The sequence below is a fragment of the Xiphophorus couchianus genome, chromosome 4 (genome assembly GCF_001444195.1).
Source record: "Xiphophorus couchianus chromosome 4, X_couchianus-1.0, whole genome shotgun sequence".
In the NCBI taxonomy this organism is placed as follows: Eukaryota; Metazoa; Chordata; class Actinopteri; order Cyprinodontiformes; family Poeciliidae; genus Xiphophorus; species Xiphophorus couchianus.
This window is the reverse complement of record NC_040231.1, coordinates 33277918-33296220: the sequence shown is the minus strand read 5'-3', so window position 1 is coordinate 33296220 and position 18303 is coordinate 33277918. Positions and strand designations below refer to the sequence as shown.

At 39.1% G+C, this 18303-nt stretch overlaps 2 protein-coding genes across 3 annotated transcripts; one reads left to right on the top strand and one right to left on the bottom strand.

Moving 5' to 3' along the window:
* The first annotated feature begins 4091 nt into the window (after window positions 1–4091).
* LOC114143625 (uncharacterized) lies at window positions 4092–11056 on the top strand. Of its 2 annotated transcripts, none has more exons than XM_028015851.1 (6): window positions 4092–4437; window positions 6502–6560; window positions 6651–7034; window positions 7307–7429; window positions 8520–8610; window positions 8695–11056. In XM_028015851.1, exons 2-6 carry the CDS (start codon window positions 6521–6523, stop codon window positions 9020–9022), a joined length of 966 nt encoding a protein of 321 aa, XP_027871652.1. In that variant the 5' UTR covers window positions 4092–4437; window positions 6502–6520; the 3' UTR covers window positions 9023–11056. The 2 variants fall into 2 exon arrangements, with proteins under 2 accessions (XP_027871652.1, XP_027871651.1); XM_028015850.1 differs by having other exon boundaries at window positions 4094–4437; window positions 6519–6560.
* Window positions 9818–17283, bottom strand: rasl12 (RAS-like, family 12). Its single transcript, XM_028015852.1, has 5 exons — window positions 17033–17283; window positions 16645–16701; window positions 15914–15987; window positions 14927–15117; window positions 9818–13580 (listed from the first exon to the last, which is right to left on the bottom strand). The coding sequence occupies exons 1-5, from the start codon at window positions 17112–17114 to the stop codon at window positions 13247–13249; spliced, it is 738 nt and encodes a 245-aa protein (XP_027871653.1). The 5' UTR covers window positions 17115–17283; the 3' UTR covers window positions 9818–13246.
* Between the last annotated feature and the right edge of the window lie 1020 nt (window positions 17284–18303).

The window sequence follows — 18303 nt, the reverse complement described above, 5'->3', positions numbered from 1 at the left end:
CTGTGGTTGGAACATAACCTTAGTTTAACCATGTGCAAGATAAAAAACAGGACATGTGTGACATGTCTGTGTTGCATGACAAGCTTGACGGCTAGAAAATGTTGGACCCAGAAGGAGGTGGTTGGGTTTCCTTCAGTCAGCAGAGCTTTCTGTAATATTCCTCCTTGTGCAGCTTTTATTCTCCTATAACTTTTAGTTACATGCCATTCATCCACTCTATCTCGACACTATCAAGGCATTCTGGAGAGAAATGTGGTTCCTAGTGTCAGAAAGCTTGCTCATGGGTCTTCCAATAAGATAACAGCGCAAGACACACAGCTAGAAACACAGAAGAATGGCTAGACTGTGTGATGTACTGCAAACCTTTGGTTTAACTCACCATGTTGGACACCCAACACACAACCAAGGACACACTTGATTATCAGTGAGGGTGTACATACTTCCATGGTCTCTGTAATAGATGTCGTTCTGTCTGACCATTTTTCTGTCATCTTTGAACGTTTCATTTTGTCATCGACTCACTCAGCCATAGAGATATTACAAAACGTTTAAGGAAAGCTCAACTCTGACCTTCAGTCACATTAACTCTACCATGTCCCTTCATAATGCAGCTCAGCTGGTCGATGGTTTCCTTTTTAAAATTTCAGACATCATTGATTCCATTGATCTCAATAAAGTGAATGTTGAATCTGGCATGAAGAAATCTCCATGGAAAAATATTCTACTAGTAAGAAGTGAAAGAAGTCATGGTGGAAGGGCTACAGAAAACTGACTCCACGTTGAATATGAAATCTACAAGGTACGTATATAAAGAATCTTAAAGAAAATCATTGTGTGCCTAGATATTATTTAATCAATCAAATCAAAGCAGTTTTTTCTGTATTGTTCCAGATTATATCCATTTGAGAAGATCTTCAGTATTATTTCAATCAATCAATCACATTTTATTTATGTTGCATTTTATAAGTGAGAACTGCACCAAAGTGCTTTTCCAGTAGTTCGGGGATGAACATGAGAAAAGAAACCAAAATAAATAAATAAATAAAATAACATTAGCAGAAACATAAAAATGACAAACTACTTCAATGTACGGTACTAAAAGCCATTCTAAATAAATGCCTTAAGGTTAGCTTTGAACAGAGAAAGCATGGATGGATGGATGGATGGATGGATGGATGGATGGATGGATGGATGGATGGATGGATGTGTTTCCATCCTGCGCTGCTGTAGCAGAGCGCTGTAGCGCTGCCTTTCCTCATGGCTGCCCTTAGAGCTTTAGAAAGCAGTCAGGTGTGACTGGGGAAGTTGAAGGGGGAAAAATTCTTCCATCACTTGAGGGAGAGCAGAGTGGAAGCTTCATACTTGAATCCACAGTGACAGCTTTGCTCCAGGGCAGAGAGCCGTGCGGTCTGACCCAACTCCTTTTTCTCTAGGATTCTTCTGCTTCTCTGACATCTCTTGTCATCTCTGCTCCACCACAGAGCCTTTCACTTGTCATGACTTTCAGGACAGAGCGCCGCTGTTTAAGGTGAGTGGGTTATGCCAGGAGGTTCCCAACGGCTGAGCGGCCCTGTTGGCATGCAGGGCAGCTCTCTTATGTAACCTGTTCCCCGTGAATTCAACTTTTGTTTCCTGCTTGCACTTTTATTTCATTTCATGAATTTCTCTGGACATATTTTTAAAAAATCTTACTTACTCAATAAAGTAGCATGTGGAGCTGCCTTTAAAATGATTTACAGCCACAAATAAAATTCAGTTTCCTTATTTTGTGTCAAATGTACCTGTGGAGTCGGCTGCAGACTCCACAGGTACAGTGAAACTGACCGGTTAGGCTGGTCTTGTCAAGACGTGTGGTACGCTTACTGAATGAAGCTCATCAGTACATCTGATGATGAATGAATCCAGTAGATCAGCTGGAATCCATCTTTCACAGCAGCTAGCCTGGACCGCCAAGACTCCAGCCCTTTAAGCCCTTCAAGGCCTCCTACTGTGGTCTCGCTGCATTGGGTTGTAAACACATTAAAAGTGTAAGAATATAAAACATTGAGGTTCTCTGCCAAGGTTTTGAAGGAGTAACAAGAACCCTGGCTGGTTGGAGGTTTTGTGTTAAACAGCCGACCTCAGTGTGTTTAATGTGAAAGCTTTGCATGAATTATACATTAAACACTCAGAGTAGTGTGGAGTCATTTCCTCACAGTGTCCTTCACCTTCCTCAGCCTGATTAGAACATATGAAGCTTCACATCTCTGTCACAGGAAAACAAACAAGTGAACGAGTGACTCAACAGAATAAAGCTAACAGCTCAGTGGCTAACAGAGGAAGGCCTGTCTGCTGCGTTGGTCTGTTAGGTCAGCGTCTAACACACAACCTGTTTTTGTGTTTTTGCTACACATTGATGCACATAAAGCATGTTTGTTATTGTCAAAAGCCACAGTAATTCTCAAACATTGTTGTCATGGAAATGAGTGACTTCTGGTTTTCTTCTGGTTTTTCAGCTTTTTATTTGTCTGGGTCTTTTCTGTTAAAAACACAATAGAATGTTACATCCACAGTCTGCTGTGCAGGACAGTGTGTGTGTGTGTGTGGGGGGGGGGGGGGGGGTGATATCTGCAGCGCCTTCTTGTGGCCATTGAAGGTTACAGCACCTTGCAAAAGAAAAAAGAAGCAACAGCGCAGTGTTTTTTTAATTATTGTTAGCATTTTTAAGGAGAATTACAATCATCAAAATCAAAAAGGGACTACCAAATGTTTTTGGTGGAATTTCTGTTCTGTATGTTAAGGCAGGTGGTTCAGGTAATGATGCTGCGTACACAGCTGGAGGATGAGTTAGTTCTAACTCTGTGTTTGGTGTAATTCAATCACACATACATTCCAGCCGATCCTAGTCTGGGTCTTTTTCGTAAAGTTAACAGCAAGTTTTGGTTTATTTAGAGAAAATGTATTATAATCATGTTATTCATTTATTTAGAAATATCATAGTTCCAAAATAAATGTTTTATTCACAAACTAAATATTTTTGTTTAAAAACTTAGTATTAAATTTAGTTTTATGATTTATTTGCATAAAACGTTTAATTTTATGACAGCAACATCTAACAGATGCAAAATATTTTAGTTTCTATAGATGTCTGCAAAACCCAGCTTTTATTTTTATTTTATTTGCATATTATCTAAATATTTACCTTGTTTTCTAAATATGTACATAGTTTGGAAAATATCTGGTTAAATTTAGAAATAAATGTTCAATTGGAAAAATAAATATTTGTTTTGTAAGTCAAATATTTAACTCAGACTTATACATTTAGTTGGGAAATAAATATTTAGTTTGAAAACTAAATATTTTGCTTGTGACTTAAATATATAGTTTGAAACTGACATTTAAAAATGTGTGAATAATATGGTGAAAATATGAATTTGACAAATAAACACCCATTTTTTCCCAAAATATTATAGTTATTTTTTTTGTGTGTAACTTTACAAATGGTACCACATATGGATGTAGGTCAGAAAAAATCCTGGAAATATGACACTTTTTCTTTTCACTTTTCTTTATGTGAGATAAATCTCCATCCAAGTTCAGAGCAGAGGTTGTTTGGTGGTTTGAAAAGGTGAGAAACGAACATTTTTGGGTGGACCACCAAGAATTACCCTGAGAAACAAAATCAGCTCAACAGAGCAACAGTGACATCACACCGATCGTATGGGCCGCTTTAACTCTGTAACGTAAAGAAACAGAAACAGTAAAATATGTTTTGTTGCTCTCTATTAAAATACATACACTATAATATTCACATCTTCTCATTCATGCAACTATTAGTTTAATTTAAAATGAAGGTTTCAGATTCATTTTTAACAGCACAGACTTAAGCCACAGCCCCACTTCAATGGCACAAAAATCTAATCCCTTAATTGTTCGCTTCGTGCTGTGCAGGCAGGGATTTGACCGATGAGTCATTTACCTTCACACACACAGAAACCAAGGCTACTATGAGGCTGAGTAAACAGTAACCATATAACAAGGTCAAAGACCTGAAGGATCTCACTGAACTTTGTTTTACAGGCTCTACACGAACACATTTGTTAGGGTGAGTTTATGTTTCATATCACGTGTAGATATTCTCAATATGACAAGGAGAACTGAATCAGTAAAGCAAACATGCAGTGGTCTATGGGCTTGTTGGACAAAAATGTAAAAGTTGAGACAGTGAACGACTTTGAGCAGCTGAGTGAACAGAGAAGACTTTTTGGAGCTAAATAACTAAATGTAGCCTTCGGCTGCGTTTCTCGACTCCCTCATCAGGAAAAACAAGCAGCGTGCAGACTCCTCCCCGTGACCTTTGGAAAATCTTTCAAAGTTTTTCATTCTGTTGAGCACCTACTGAGTTACATGTTCCCTCCTCCTCATCTCAGCAACAGACGTAGCAGAAGTCAATCCACAGTGAGTACAACAAAAAAAACACATCAATGCACAGCAAATCAGTGCTGCTGGGAAGGAAATTGTTGCTACATAAATATTTGCTATTTTCTGGGTGTTATGGGATGATTTTGTTCATCTGTACAGTTTAGAATTCCTCCAGAGAGGCAGATTTGGTCCAGCTCCAGTTTTAACTGCTGCTTATTAACTGTGAATGTCATTTCTAGCTGGTTTCCACTAACAGTGTAGTTGGTTTTGCTGTTCATGATGCAGGAGGAAATGGTTGGACAATGAAAACAATCCTACATCAGTTCATTTGTTTCTTGTGTCTCTGTTCTTTCTTCTCAAACATCCAGTCAGTTGTGGCAGATGACCGCTTGTACTGAGCCAGGATCTGGTTCTGGTTCTGGTTCTGGTTCTGCTGGAGGTTTCTTCTTGTTAAAGAGGAGTTTTTTCCTCTCCACTGTCTCTACATGCATGCTCAGTTTGAGAGATTGCTGTAAACACAAGAGATTTCCTTTTGCTACTACTGGGTCTCCATAGAAACTTCTTAAACTACTTTAACTAATTAACTGCACTTAATGTACTGTTTAGTAACTGGGATCATTTGGATTGTATGTATGACTGAATTGACTGATAGTTGTTTTTGTTGTTTTTTGTGAAGTGCCTTGAGACGTCATTTACTGTGAATTGACGCTATTTAAATAAACTGAATTAAATTGGACCACTTGGTAAAATTGTAAGTCCAATAATAATTGGCAGCTGTGAGAAGATATGGCATTTCTTTTGAAAATCCATCATGAACAACAGTCAGGTTAGCACTGATTTTACCTGCTCCTGAAAATAAGGAAGTGATAGATTACAAACAATGACCAACAATACATTGTTGTCTTTTCAATACGAGTCAGTGCTAATATTAACAAAATAAGGGCAGGAGATGACACACCATGAACAAATTTGTAAATGTATATTCTGGCAGTCTCTTAACTCAGTAGGTTACAGTTTTGTAACATTGCACAGTGGTAATACTGTCAGCTACTCCTAGATACTTTAATGCCAAGTAACTGAAATGTGAAATGTCCATTCTTGCATAATTTGGTTGCCTGCATTGATAAATGTGACCAGGTGAAAATAATTTGTGATTATTGTGTCTGACCAGACTGCAGACTTTTTACCTGGGATTTAAAAAATCATTTAGATTCAATCCAAACCCAGTGATTCTGAAACATCCCACTCAACACTGGATTCAGTTCAGTTCATTTCTATTGCACCAATTCACAAAATATCAACTTAGACAAAAAAGTCATTTCAGTCCAATCATGCAGATAGTCTGACTGATTCCAGTTATGCTGGATCTGGTTTAAAAATATATTTTCTGTTTTTGTTACATGAAGCTTTAACAACCTTAATCTAATAATTCTATGGGATGTTAGTCTTTCCACAACTTGTATCATATTGTTAACATATGGAAAATACTCTTCATCTGTACATGTTTTGTTATTAGAATATACAGTAGTTATTAGGACACCGAGGTGAAAGATAATTTATGCAAAGCGAAAGGAGTAATGGTCCCAAAATACATTCTTGTGGGACACCTGTGGACAAATAAAGAGGAGGTGTGCAGCTACTGACTTTAACAGATTATGATCAATTAGATTATTAAGTTTTTATTCATTTTTTTCACCTGATGGGAAATTGAATCCACAAGATTTTACAGTTTGCACAATCAAAGCTCTAAGTCATATCTAGTAAATATTTTACTCTTTTTCAAATATTTTATTTCACAATAAAACAGGGAATAAAACAGTGACCTTAGTGTTGCCATGCAGGCTGGAGTCATCTGATGGTGGGTGGATATGCAGAGAGAGTAGATCAGTATCTTTATTGATCCTCATTCAGTGAAAAGTTATATCCCTTCCAACTATGATAAAGATCATAGTACCATAAATTCTGAGATGAGATGGAGATATAGATTACCATCTCTGTTAGAACTGCAGCTGCTGTGGCTGTTCTTTAAATGTGACTACATAAATCCAAAACTGTAAATGATGATACAAAACGTTTCTTAATTTCTTTGTGTTCTTACAGTTCTTTATTCATTTCAGAAATGCTTGACTCTTGGGTATTTCTGCTTCTCCTTGTCCCAGGTAAATAATCACTTTGCAAAATAAAGTAGAAACTGACTAACTGAGTTAGCATCTATGCTTTTCATAAAGTCAACCCTTTGACCTCTGCAGGGGGGCGGATGTTTATGATCCATAACACGCAGCATGGCCTGTGTCTGGAGGAGTCAGCTGACACTGGTCAAGTTCTCCTGAAACAATGTGACCTGGACTCTCAGGCTCAGCAGTGGCTCTGGATCAACCAGGGCATGCTGATGTGTGTCGGATCCTCCAGGTGTCTGTCGGCTCAGCAGAACCATCCGGTCCAAACCCAGGCCTGTCCGGGGTCAGACCAGGAAGCTCTAGAGTTGATGTGGGACTGTAGCAGTAACAGACTCAGCAGCAGAAACACGTCCTTACTGCTGTCCACCGACGGCCAGCGTGTGATTCTCACAAACCACCTCAAGCACTTTGAGTGGAAGTCTCTTGACGAGGTGGACGTCTGTCAGACGAGCCTCCGTAAGTCTGAATGAACCAAAGCAGATCTGATGCAGTTGATCTCAGAAATATACGGAAATATCTGGAATATAAAGGCAGCAGTGTCATTTCTTTGCAGCACTTTCAACAACTAAACTGCAAAGCAATCCAGTAATACTTTATCACATGTAAATGTCATGTCAATAATAACCGTTTGTGTATTAAATTTTTTCCAGAATTTGATGTACCAGCACAGTAATTGATCTGTTTCTGAAAACCGAAGGATTTGTCGTGTTTCTGTGTGTTCCTCTCAGGGCTCCGGAGAGCGTCTGAGGACCAGGACCCATTAGAGAATCAGGAGGAGGCAGCAGACGGGATGAAAGGCATGACAGAGGAGCAGAGAGAGTATTTCCGCTGGTTCTACCGTACCGAGGACCGTAAGTACCGCCGCTTTTCATAAAGGTTATAAAATCTTTCAGCTGAATGTCGTTCATGTTAAAATGTTTGGTGAAATCAGAAGCTGAATCTGAATCTTTCATACATAAAAGCATACCACTGTAGCATACCTACAGTATGTAACTTTTATAGAAAAAAGTGCTTTTACATATTTGTTTAAACTGCCACCATAATGTGACAGCACAATATGAGACATAGTCTGAAAGACTCAACCTCCTCCATCTCCTCTCAGTGCTCCTACAGTCATCAGAGCCAGGAGGAGGGTCTTAATGCTGTCAGTCAGGCTCCTGTACATGCAATGTGCTAATGGCAGAGAAACAACCTTTACAGGAAAACTGTTAATCTGCTGTCATCAGTGGCCATGCTAACAAGCCAGAGCTTTCATGGTGGCTCCACTGTGGTGGACCATAGGGAGGAGGCAGAGGTCACAACATGGTGACAGTTTTAGCAAAAGTGTAAAATCCATCCATCCATTATCTTACATGCTTATCCCTAGCGGTGCCACAAGGGGTGCTGGTGCCCATCTCCAGCAGACAACAGGCGAGAGGAACAGAGAGAGAAAATACAAGCTGCATTTTAAACCAGGACCTTCTTTGCAAGGCAACAGTGCTACCAACACTGTGCAGTTCTGTAAAAGTCATATTTTTTAATTAAAAGTTACATACTGCAGCTTTAACATAAGGTCAATATAGAAGAGATTTTGATTACAATAAATTAATATTTTAAAATACTAACATTGACTACACCTACAGTGGCCTGTCACTTTGAGTCACAGAACATGAGAGTTTCCCAGCTGTTTGCCAGCATAGAAACACAGTCAGCAGCAGATAGCAGTGGTTTATTATCCTGTTTGCAGCTTATTGAAGTTCTGGGTCCTGCTGGCATCATCCCCCAGCTACTCCTTCCTTACAGACCTGAATGAGGGGCAGGAGAAAAGATTTGGCAACTAAGAGCAGTGGAGTGTGTACTTTCTGTACACCAACGTTGTTTCAGGAGGTTCTAGCTTAGCTAGGTCTTGATCCAGTACAGAGATGGCCTAACTTTGTGATTGTGTTCTTTTCTGTCTTGCAGCAACTATTTGGACATTTGTGCTTTTGGTTCTGGCTTTTGTCTGTTTGCTCATCGGGTTTTTGCTGCTGGGAATGGGAGCCATGGCTAATAAGTAGGAAATTACACATCAAATCTTAGCAACCAGGGGAAAGATGTAATGTTCCATTTTAAGGATTTCCTGCTTTGTCTCTAACAGGAGCAGAAAGAAGATAGCTAAATACAAAGCCCAAGCATCCCTTGTTAAGAGGCATGAAGGTGAAGAGCTTCAAGTCGTTTCTGCTCATCGGGATAACGGCACATCTCCGCTGCCCCAGGGTCACATGTCGTCCATGTCTGAAGGAGACACAAAGGAACTGAAAGCAGGGGACATTGTGGTCACATGGAAAGATGGCAACACTTCCTGCTTGTATCCAGATCATGTTTTAGAGGAGAGTCAGGAGGAGCTGGAGAAGGAGCAGCAGGAGAAACAGGAGGAAGTGTGGCAGGAACGAGAGGCTCATGATGAGGGGAGGATGACAGAGTGAATACTGGTCTGTCCCTCAGCTTTCAAAGGGATCCACCATTAGTTGTAACAATAGACTTTATTTGAGAAATATTCATTTAGATATAAAAACAATACAGTAAAAATACTGCTTTTATAAATTTAAATAAAATATTGTCACATGGATGTTGCCATATTGTTTACACTGCAATGCATTGTGGGTAAATGACATTCGCTTGGTCCAGTTGTGCTAGCTCCGTCCAGCTAAAACAGAAATGAGTAACATTAAGACTTCTCAATTTGAAATGGAGTGCATTGAAATTGATGGGGATGTAGAAATCACAAGAAATAATGAAGATGAGGAGAAACAAACAGAGGAAGAGGACAGAGTGACTGAAGAAGCTGGTCCTTGTGCTGCTGCCACCGTCAGCTTCATAAATGAAACAATAAATGCTCAGACTGTGTGATCCAATAAGTAGTTGAGGTGCTCTGTAGCAGGTCTGTGGTTTCACATTTAGCACCAGCAGCAGTAGCAATAGCTTCATTATCTTTTCAAATAGCTTCCAGCACCATTTCTCCCAGGCTCTTTTTGCTTGCCAGCTGGCAGCGGGATTTAGGTGCTTTGTGGATAAAAACTGTTGTCACTGCATTTGGTTTTAGCTTGTGAAGGTAACCTGCTAGATCCTTCATCAGTTTTGCTCATACAAATGATTCAGTGTTCTGGAGAGAAATGCTGGGGCACAATTGTCTCCTTCAGAAGTTGTGTTCAGCTCTTTCCCATTGTGCTCTTTTTTGTATGTGGGAAGCAAAGCAGACTCACCTCATTACTTTTTTTTTAAATTACAGCTAACTGCGACACAGTGTCGCACTGTCTAAAATTACACCAAACGCAATATGATAAATAACAACTTGGGTTAAGTTAGCCTTCCTGTGTTTACTCTCAGATTCCAGTACAAAATGGACCAACCGCATCATCAAACCTGCAAGGTGAAAAATGGCGACCTCCATGGGGAAAAATATAATGATAGATCTAAAAATTTTTGAAGTAATTATGACTTTTTACATATCACAAACTGCAATTTTTGAGTTAATAGGAAAAATGCAACAAATTTAGGATCACTTTAACGTTTCCTTTCATTTAGATTTAAGAAACTACAACGCTCTAAGGATGTTTTTTCAACAACCGGGTGACTGACTACATGCTCAGTACTCTTTGATGTGAACTGTTCACAGATCTTTAAATCACTTCAACCTCTTCTGTTTCTGTCTTGTGTAACCTTGACCCAATGATGACTGCTGCCACAAGCTCACCTGAAACCACTGCAGGTCTTAATGCAGCCAAGGTGGTGAATGAATCAGTGTCATCCGGTGAGATTCATGACTCCTCTGGAGTCAGGTGTACAAATATTTAAAACCCAAAATAGAAGCTGAGATTTAAATTTAGCTCATATTTTGGCCTTAACTTAAACATTTAGTTGTATTAAAAGCTTTCAGTTGTGCTTTAATCAATTCTATACATGATAACAACACTATAGCAAGAACAACAGAATACTATTTTATATAAACTGAAATTAGATTTTTTTTTGGTTGATTCCTTTTAAACTAAAATTTAAAATGATCTCACTATGTTTTAATATAAAGTCCATTCCCACAAATATTAGTGTCACTTTTGCAAAAATTGTTCATTTGCCTTCATTTTTAAAAATCTGGCAGCTTTAATGGAGCTGATCAGCATGGATGAGAATCATTCTGGAATAGTTCTATTCCCACTGAGTGTTCTTGTACTTTTCCTATTGCTTTCAGTCTTTTTAATTTGTTGTTTTGTGTCTATTTGGTTCAGTGCCTCACCACCATCAGTGGGACATTGTACTTTCTGCGTCATCTTATTCATTTTCACTGCTCATTTGTGGCTGAGCAGAAGGACTAAATATACCACTTTGCTGCCATATAATGGACTGAGTCAGCTAAAGTATGTCTAATTTCACAACTTTCCATCCTGTATATGGTAACTTGTATGTGCTATATTCAAAATCAATTTACAATCTGCTTGACAGTAAAACTGCAACATTAGCAGTAAGTGGTTAAAGTCTCCATTTAGTATTTGTCTTTGCTGTAATGTGTTCTTAAATCAATTTTCCATCTTGTTTTGCTGAAACATTTTCCAAAATGGAACAAGGTTATACCTAAGTGTTAAATGGACTGAACTGATTCTCCAATCATTTTAATCACTAAAGTAAATGTGACTTACACTAGAGTCACATTTACTCATTCACACACACATTTATACATCAGAATGTAGATCAGTAGACAACTTAAGTGCCGTGCCCAGGGGTTCATTGACATTTGACAGGAGGAAGCTGAAATCAAACCTACAACCTTCCAATCATAAGACAACTACTCTGTCCTCAGACCCACAGTCGCCCAAAGTCCAGTCTAGGGAGAAGAATTGGGTTTAATCATGTCATCATTTTGTGTGAAACATGGCATCTGAAGCTTGAACCTGCTTCATGGTATCTGAAGTTTCATCCTTTTCTTGGAAACTAAACCTGTGCACAAGAGAGAAATTCCTAAATCAAAGTCTGGCTCTGCCAGAGAATAAAACCTCTAGTTTTGCACTGAGGCCACTAAGTGATAAGAAGAGACCAGGTATGAAGCTGAATTCAGACCTGGTCCTGGTCCATATGAATATGAATATAGCCATTTATTGACGTGCTATCCGAAGTGCCTATCTAAAGTTATCTAAATTGTCAAGTGTTATCTGTCTTACAGATTGTAATAGACAGGGTTGGGCCTCTGTCACTGGTCAGGTAGATTTTTGTTATGGCAGAAGAACTTTGTAATAATGACAGTGAAAAGATCAACCAACAAACTCAGCAACCATATGTAAGCAACAAAAGATAGTCACAGTTTTTTGTTTCTTCTATTGTTGATAAGACCATGGCTACGCTCACACCAGCTCTGTTTAGTCCCTTCAAAGGGGGCATGACAAGCAAAACGTCTTCAGCCCTTAGCCCCTTGTACCTAACCCCTCTGTTTTTGGAGAGTTCTTAAAAATGAAAGCCCCAAAATGATTCAATATATCTCAGAAACTACAAAGTGTATTTGACTATTTCTGGTATAAACATTTAGTTGGTATAAACATAAAGGTAACATTCCAGAGAAAACTCTAGAGGTCTAAAAATCAACATTTGTGTTACAGAGAGCAAATAAATATGGCACATGGTGAAAAAAAAACATTTTTCTTGAAAATATATAGTTGCAATATATAATATTATTACAATTAATAACAAATGGTATTTGAAACAATGTAATGAGTGAAAGTATTGCTAAAACGTACACTTCTGTGTGCTCTGGTCACACATTTCAGGAGATTCTTAGGCAGCAGAAATATCCTCTGAGGTCAGTACTGATGCCTTCCCACTTGGCGCTGCTTTGCCACACGCCTGCATGTTCCTGAACTCCAAACAGCCAAATTCCTGCTGTTATAGTTGTAGTTGAACCTGTTTATGGTTCAATAATGTGATCTGTTGGCTGCTTTCCTCTTAAACCTCAGAAGAAGCTGAAACTGATCACTTGGTTCTTAAGTGAACAGCTTCATCTTTGTTCCCAAACTGATGACAGTGCAAAATTTTTGTTTCTGCATAATGTAAGTCATTTTGGAACCAGCTGAACAACCAGGTCATTTTATTTTGCTGTGATAAACCTTAGCATTAAGGGATGGTGTTTTTCTTTGTACCTTGGTAAATGGCCTGTACTTGTATAGAGCTTTATCTAGTCGAGAAAATCCCAGATCGCTTCACATTACATTGAGTCATAAACCCATTCACACACACATCTACACACTGATGGCGGTGAGCTACATTGTAGCTACAGTTGCCATGGTGCAGTCTGACAGGAGCGAGGATGACTTTACATATTACACAGCCGTCTACAGGATGTGATGGCTGATTCCTTTGAGGGATTTCTGATCTGCCACCTGTTGGGATTGAAGGGTGAGACAAAAAGCCCTGGGTAAATCAGAATCAGACACAAACAACTGAAGCATACAGCCAGAACGTTTAGGAGAAGTACAACCCAGCAGGAGTTGTTCAAAGTCCAGATCCAAACCAGGAATAAGGTTTTTATGAACCAGAATCTTTGATTTCCTTACAAAGGAAAAATATACCCTATTAGTATACCAGCTCTTCTTCCTGCTCTGTTCTCTGCTGTGTTGCATCGAGCCGTCAGTCTGAAAGTCATCTAAAGTCACAGTTGGATGGCAGACGTGTCAGAAGATCTTAAAGCCCTTGAGCAAGGTGAGTGTGGCAGCCCTCCGTTTGCTCTGGGCTCTGGATGTCTTCACCGTGACCAGCTTGGCGGTGGCAGGCGCCGGCAGCTCCTTGTAGCATAGAGTGGAGAAGGAGTGGACACCCAGCAGAGCTTTGTCCTCACTGACGTAGGCAGCACTGAGCAAGTTGCTGTGCTCGCCACCTCGCTTGGCCCTCCGGACTGCCTCATGGAAGATGTGCTGCACAGAGAGGAAGTCCCAACAGGCAGACACCTCGAAGAAGGAGCAGTCGAAGCGAATCGCCACAGCCTCTCCATCACTCTGACTCACCTGCCTGAAAGGACAAATCAGCTTTTAGACACTTGTTTTGAATTCATTTTTTTTGTTTCTTCTTTAACAAGCTGATCATTCAGATGTCTTCATGCAGCTCTAGAAAAAACACATAACCTTTGTGTTACAGAGAACAAATAAATATGGCACATGGTGAAAAAAAAAACATTTTTCTTGAAAATATGTAGTTGCAATATATAATATTATTACAATTAATAACAAATGGTATTTGAAACAATGTAATGAGTGAAAGTATTGCTAAAACGTACACTTCTGTGTGCTCTGGTCACACATTTCAGGAGATTCTTAGGCAGCAGAAATATCCTCTGAGGTCAGTACTGATGCCTTCCCACTTGGCGCTGCTTTGCCACACGCCTGCATGTTCCTGAACTCCAAACAGCCAAATTCCTGCTGTTATAGTTGTAGTTGAACCTGTTTATGGTTCAATAATGTGATCTGTTGGCTGCTTTCATTGTCTGACAGAAGATCAGACTTTGTTTTTACAACATCAACTAGAGATGCACCAATCCCTTATTAATATCAATTCAGCTGTTTTTCTGTATCGGATCGATATCTGCCCATACTAAACCTCAGACATTTGTATCGGTATCAGAAGTGAAAAAAGTGGATCATTGCGTCCCTAACCTTAACCTGATGTTTCTTGAGAAATCAGCTTTGGTCATCTAACTGTGCCACCAGATACAGTCATCTCTCTCCGAACATTTCAGCCACACTTGTGTGTGTGCTGTTTGCACAATTACACAGTAAAAAATTATCAATATTTTGGTTTATTTCATATAAAAACCAAGAGCAGACATTTTCTGCATATACTTTTCCCCAATGGGTTTCTTGACATAATGAATGACTCTCAAGAAAACAAAGTTTGTTTTGTTTTCTTGAGCTCTACTTCTATGTTTCCTTGATTTCCTTCACAGGTTTTCTCTCCTGTTGAACAGTAGCTGGTGAAAAATAAAGCTTGTTTGCTGAAGTTGAAGCCAAACACATTTATCTCTGCAGTTATGTTGCCAAAATCCTTTAGGTTTACCTCAGACAGTGTTCAAAGTTGTTTCCATGTTACTTACTGTCCTTAGTTTTAATTACATGATGGGACCACCATGTAACGAAAGAGCTGTTATATTAATGTACCCACTGCTACAAATAAATAACTTTGACACCAGTTATTGAAATATTTTATACATAAGGTGTTCAGCCTAGAACCCTAACAGTAAAATGCTACCACAAACTTCAGCTCTATGGAGCCTGAAGGCTGAGCTTTCTTCCTGCAGACCCATATAACACACATCAAGCAACCTGCCAGGTATAAAAAAGACAAACAGAAAGATTACATGCCTGTATCTGTCCATATCCAGCTTGTTGCCCACCAGGACGATGGGAGTCTGGGACCTGAAAGTGTTCTTATGCATGGAGAGAGTCTGCAGATACAGCTGGCAGCCTTTAAAGCTCTCCATGTTGTTGATGCTGTAGACCACCAGGAAGGCATTGGCCCACGAAAGATAGCGCTCACAATTCACTGGACCCTCCTACACACACATGTACACACACACACACACACACGCATGCATGCCCCCGCACACCCCCCCACACACACACACATTCATGGCAATTTGTTGTTTTTTTTACCATTAAGCCAAAACTGTTTTTTCCACTCGAATAAATAAACAGCTGAGAATGAGTTCAGGGATCAATTTCTTTGAACTTGGCTGAACTGGCACAACACTCATGAAATTATTCATAACAATTTGTTTTGCAAGCTGGAAAATTGTGAGATTTGCTAATAATTTTGGTTATTATTGGCAAGAAGCTGATATTATTGTATTTCTCTTTATTTAATATGTTGAAACGCTAAAGGAACGTGCTAACAAGGTCACAAACATCATCTGGCACAACAGCTTAGTATGATTAAAAACTTCCTGAAGTGTTAATAAATACTTAATACATGCAATTTTCACTACATTATACTGTAGATTGTCATGGGAAAACATGATGTCATTAAACTGGCTGCAATCATATTGGTGGCATTGAAATGAAAGTATTGTTTTCATATCAGCGTTACATTTAGTCCTAAAACAAATCCTCTTCTGCGTGGTTTTCAGTTGATCTGCAACGTTTCCAGAAGGCCTGGAGTCAGTAGCTGGCTGTCTAGTGTTTCACCACTAGAGGGAGCGCCTTCCCCACATACCTGACTGTAATATCTTTTCTATGAACCTTCAGAGCTATCCTATCAGAGCCTGCAGTAGAATCACCGGATGGCTCAGAACGTCACTGCAGGTCTGATGCTGTTCTGGTAAATGTGGAGCCTGTTGCTGAGGCTCATACCTGGTCACTGGTGTCCATCACTCGAACTGTAACAGGCTGCTGGTCCACAAGCTCATCTGATGAGTAGATATCCTCTGAAAACACACAGACAGCAGAAGAGTTGAGATTCTTCCAGATGTATTGTCTCATAGCTGAATGAAGCTAAATTTCCTAATGGTCAAATATCCGTTTGATTTCAGGATTTTGTGTGATGTACACATCATGGTGTTGTAAACCAAACCTCACTCTATTCCTGTAGAAACGATTTATTAAATCTCCTCCAGTCAGAAAATGAAACTTCTTGTTTTGAGATCCTCTGATGTTTGTCAAAGTGTCGATCAAAAGTCTGGACCCAAATGTTCAAGCCAAACATATCCTATCTCAGCAAATTATTCTGCTCCAGTATCTGAGATGAGGATTTTTTTTCTCCCACCAGCTTTAGAGGGATCAATTGAAAAAATATACAGGGGATGTACAATTTATGACAAACACAAAATCTGCTTGTAGATTGGAATTAATCTACTGTACATGATTCACTCAATGAATTGACTTACTGGTAATGTACCACATTATTTTAGATTGCTAAATATAACTGTATATAGAAATTTGTACTGTATTTCAAAGTTCTTTGTGGTCCCTCACCCACTTATTGGTTTCACATTGTAGTCCCTTGTTGGCATGCGTAATGCAATCACTGCAGTAAATCTACCGATTAACTATCTTTTTTAATCAGTGTGGAAGAAAAGACTCACCAAGATAAGGATCATATTCACTGATGAAGCGCTTTGTGAGAAACTTGACAGTGAGAGCTGTACAATGAGAAAAGGAGCATAAAACAAGTTGCGTAAGTGAATCTGGCTCCCAGGGGACCCACGGCAGCCGGGGGTCAGTCAGAGTCCTGGGAAAGTCAGAGCTTCATATACTGTCCCATTTACCAGGAGAAATGGTGGAACTGTTCTGATGGACCACCGTGAAAACAAATTCTCTTTGCTGTACAAATAATAGTTGACATAAAGTCAGCCGGATTCTCTCTGAACTAAAAAAAGAATCTAAAATTCTGATCAGAAGATTTACAACCAAGAAATGCACATGGCCCATTTACAATGTTTTCCTAATAAGTTGTTAAAAATTAACACAGACCTGATTTTCCACAGCCCATTGCTCCAAGCAGAACCAGGTTGCACTCAGCACATGGCTTTACCTTCCCAAACATCCCGGTCATGATCAGGTCCAGACTGCTTCACGATGATTCTGACTGTCCTCCCTCTGCTGGGGATCATGTCCTTATAGACGAGGAGGGACAGGAAAAGACGCGCGCTCCTCTGGGCAGAAGCCCCAAGCTGACACTGAGGAGGGAGGGGGGATGATGATGATGATGGTGATGATGGTGATGATGATGATGATGATGATGATGATGATGATGATGATGATGACACTTCAGACTTGTGGTCACAGTCCAGAGCGAGCAGAGCCATGTGCAGCTCATTCACTCATCTGGCCATGTCAGGTAGAAAAGCGTAAAAGAAAAACAATAAAAACTAAACTTAATGGAAACATCGGCTGAGTCAAAGCTGCGTGGTCAGACTCAATACTTCTGTACAGTTCAGTGCTTGTGTTCCGTCACTCATGTGACATAGATATGTTAGAAATAGATATGTCAGACATCCTTGTTTTCATATTTTTTCAGCTGTTTGTTTTGGTTCTGTACAGGAACATTTCCAACTTTCCTCTTCAAAGCAGTTGTGATGTTTGACATACAGCTTTTAATTCCTTCTGAAAAATTCTTAATAATGTCAACAAGCAGGTTTATTCAAATCACTCTGATAACACATAAACACATACATTAGCTGAAAATTGTTTTCTCTGAATTACATCAGCAGAATTAAATTCACAATACCCAGAAGTTGGACTTTTTTTTTTTAATCGGTATCGGCTGATTTAATATCGGCCAATACCGCTCTGATACAGAGTAACAGTGCTTATTTCACTTAATAGTTGTTTAAAAGAAAAGAAAATACATACATAAATGTACTGAATTACAAGTTTATTTAATAACTCTGCAGAGTTACAGAGCTACAGCACATTTAAATACACCAATAGCTTGACAAGCTTGATCAAGCATATTAAAACAACACAACTTTCATTTGTAAAGTCTATAAGTGCTATAAGGAGCATAACAGTCAATGTAAAATAAATAATTAAGAAGCTAAAACTGGTAATAAAAAAAACTGTGACAAACTTGAAATGGTTTTAAAAGTGCAGTTAGAAATTCTAAATATAATGCAAAAAAATAAATAAAGCCAGACGCCAGTAGAGAACAAAGCATAGAAGTAGACTCAATAGATCTGCCCTTATGGATCAGGAACATTATCACCTATACCTGATCTAGAAATTTTTTCAACATCGGGATT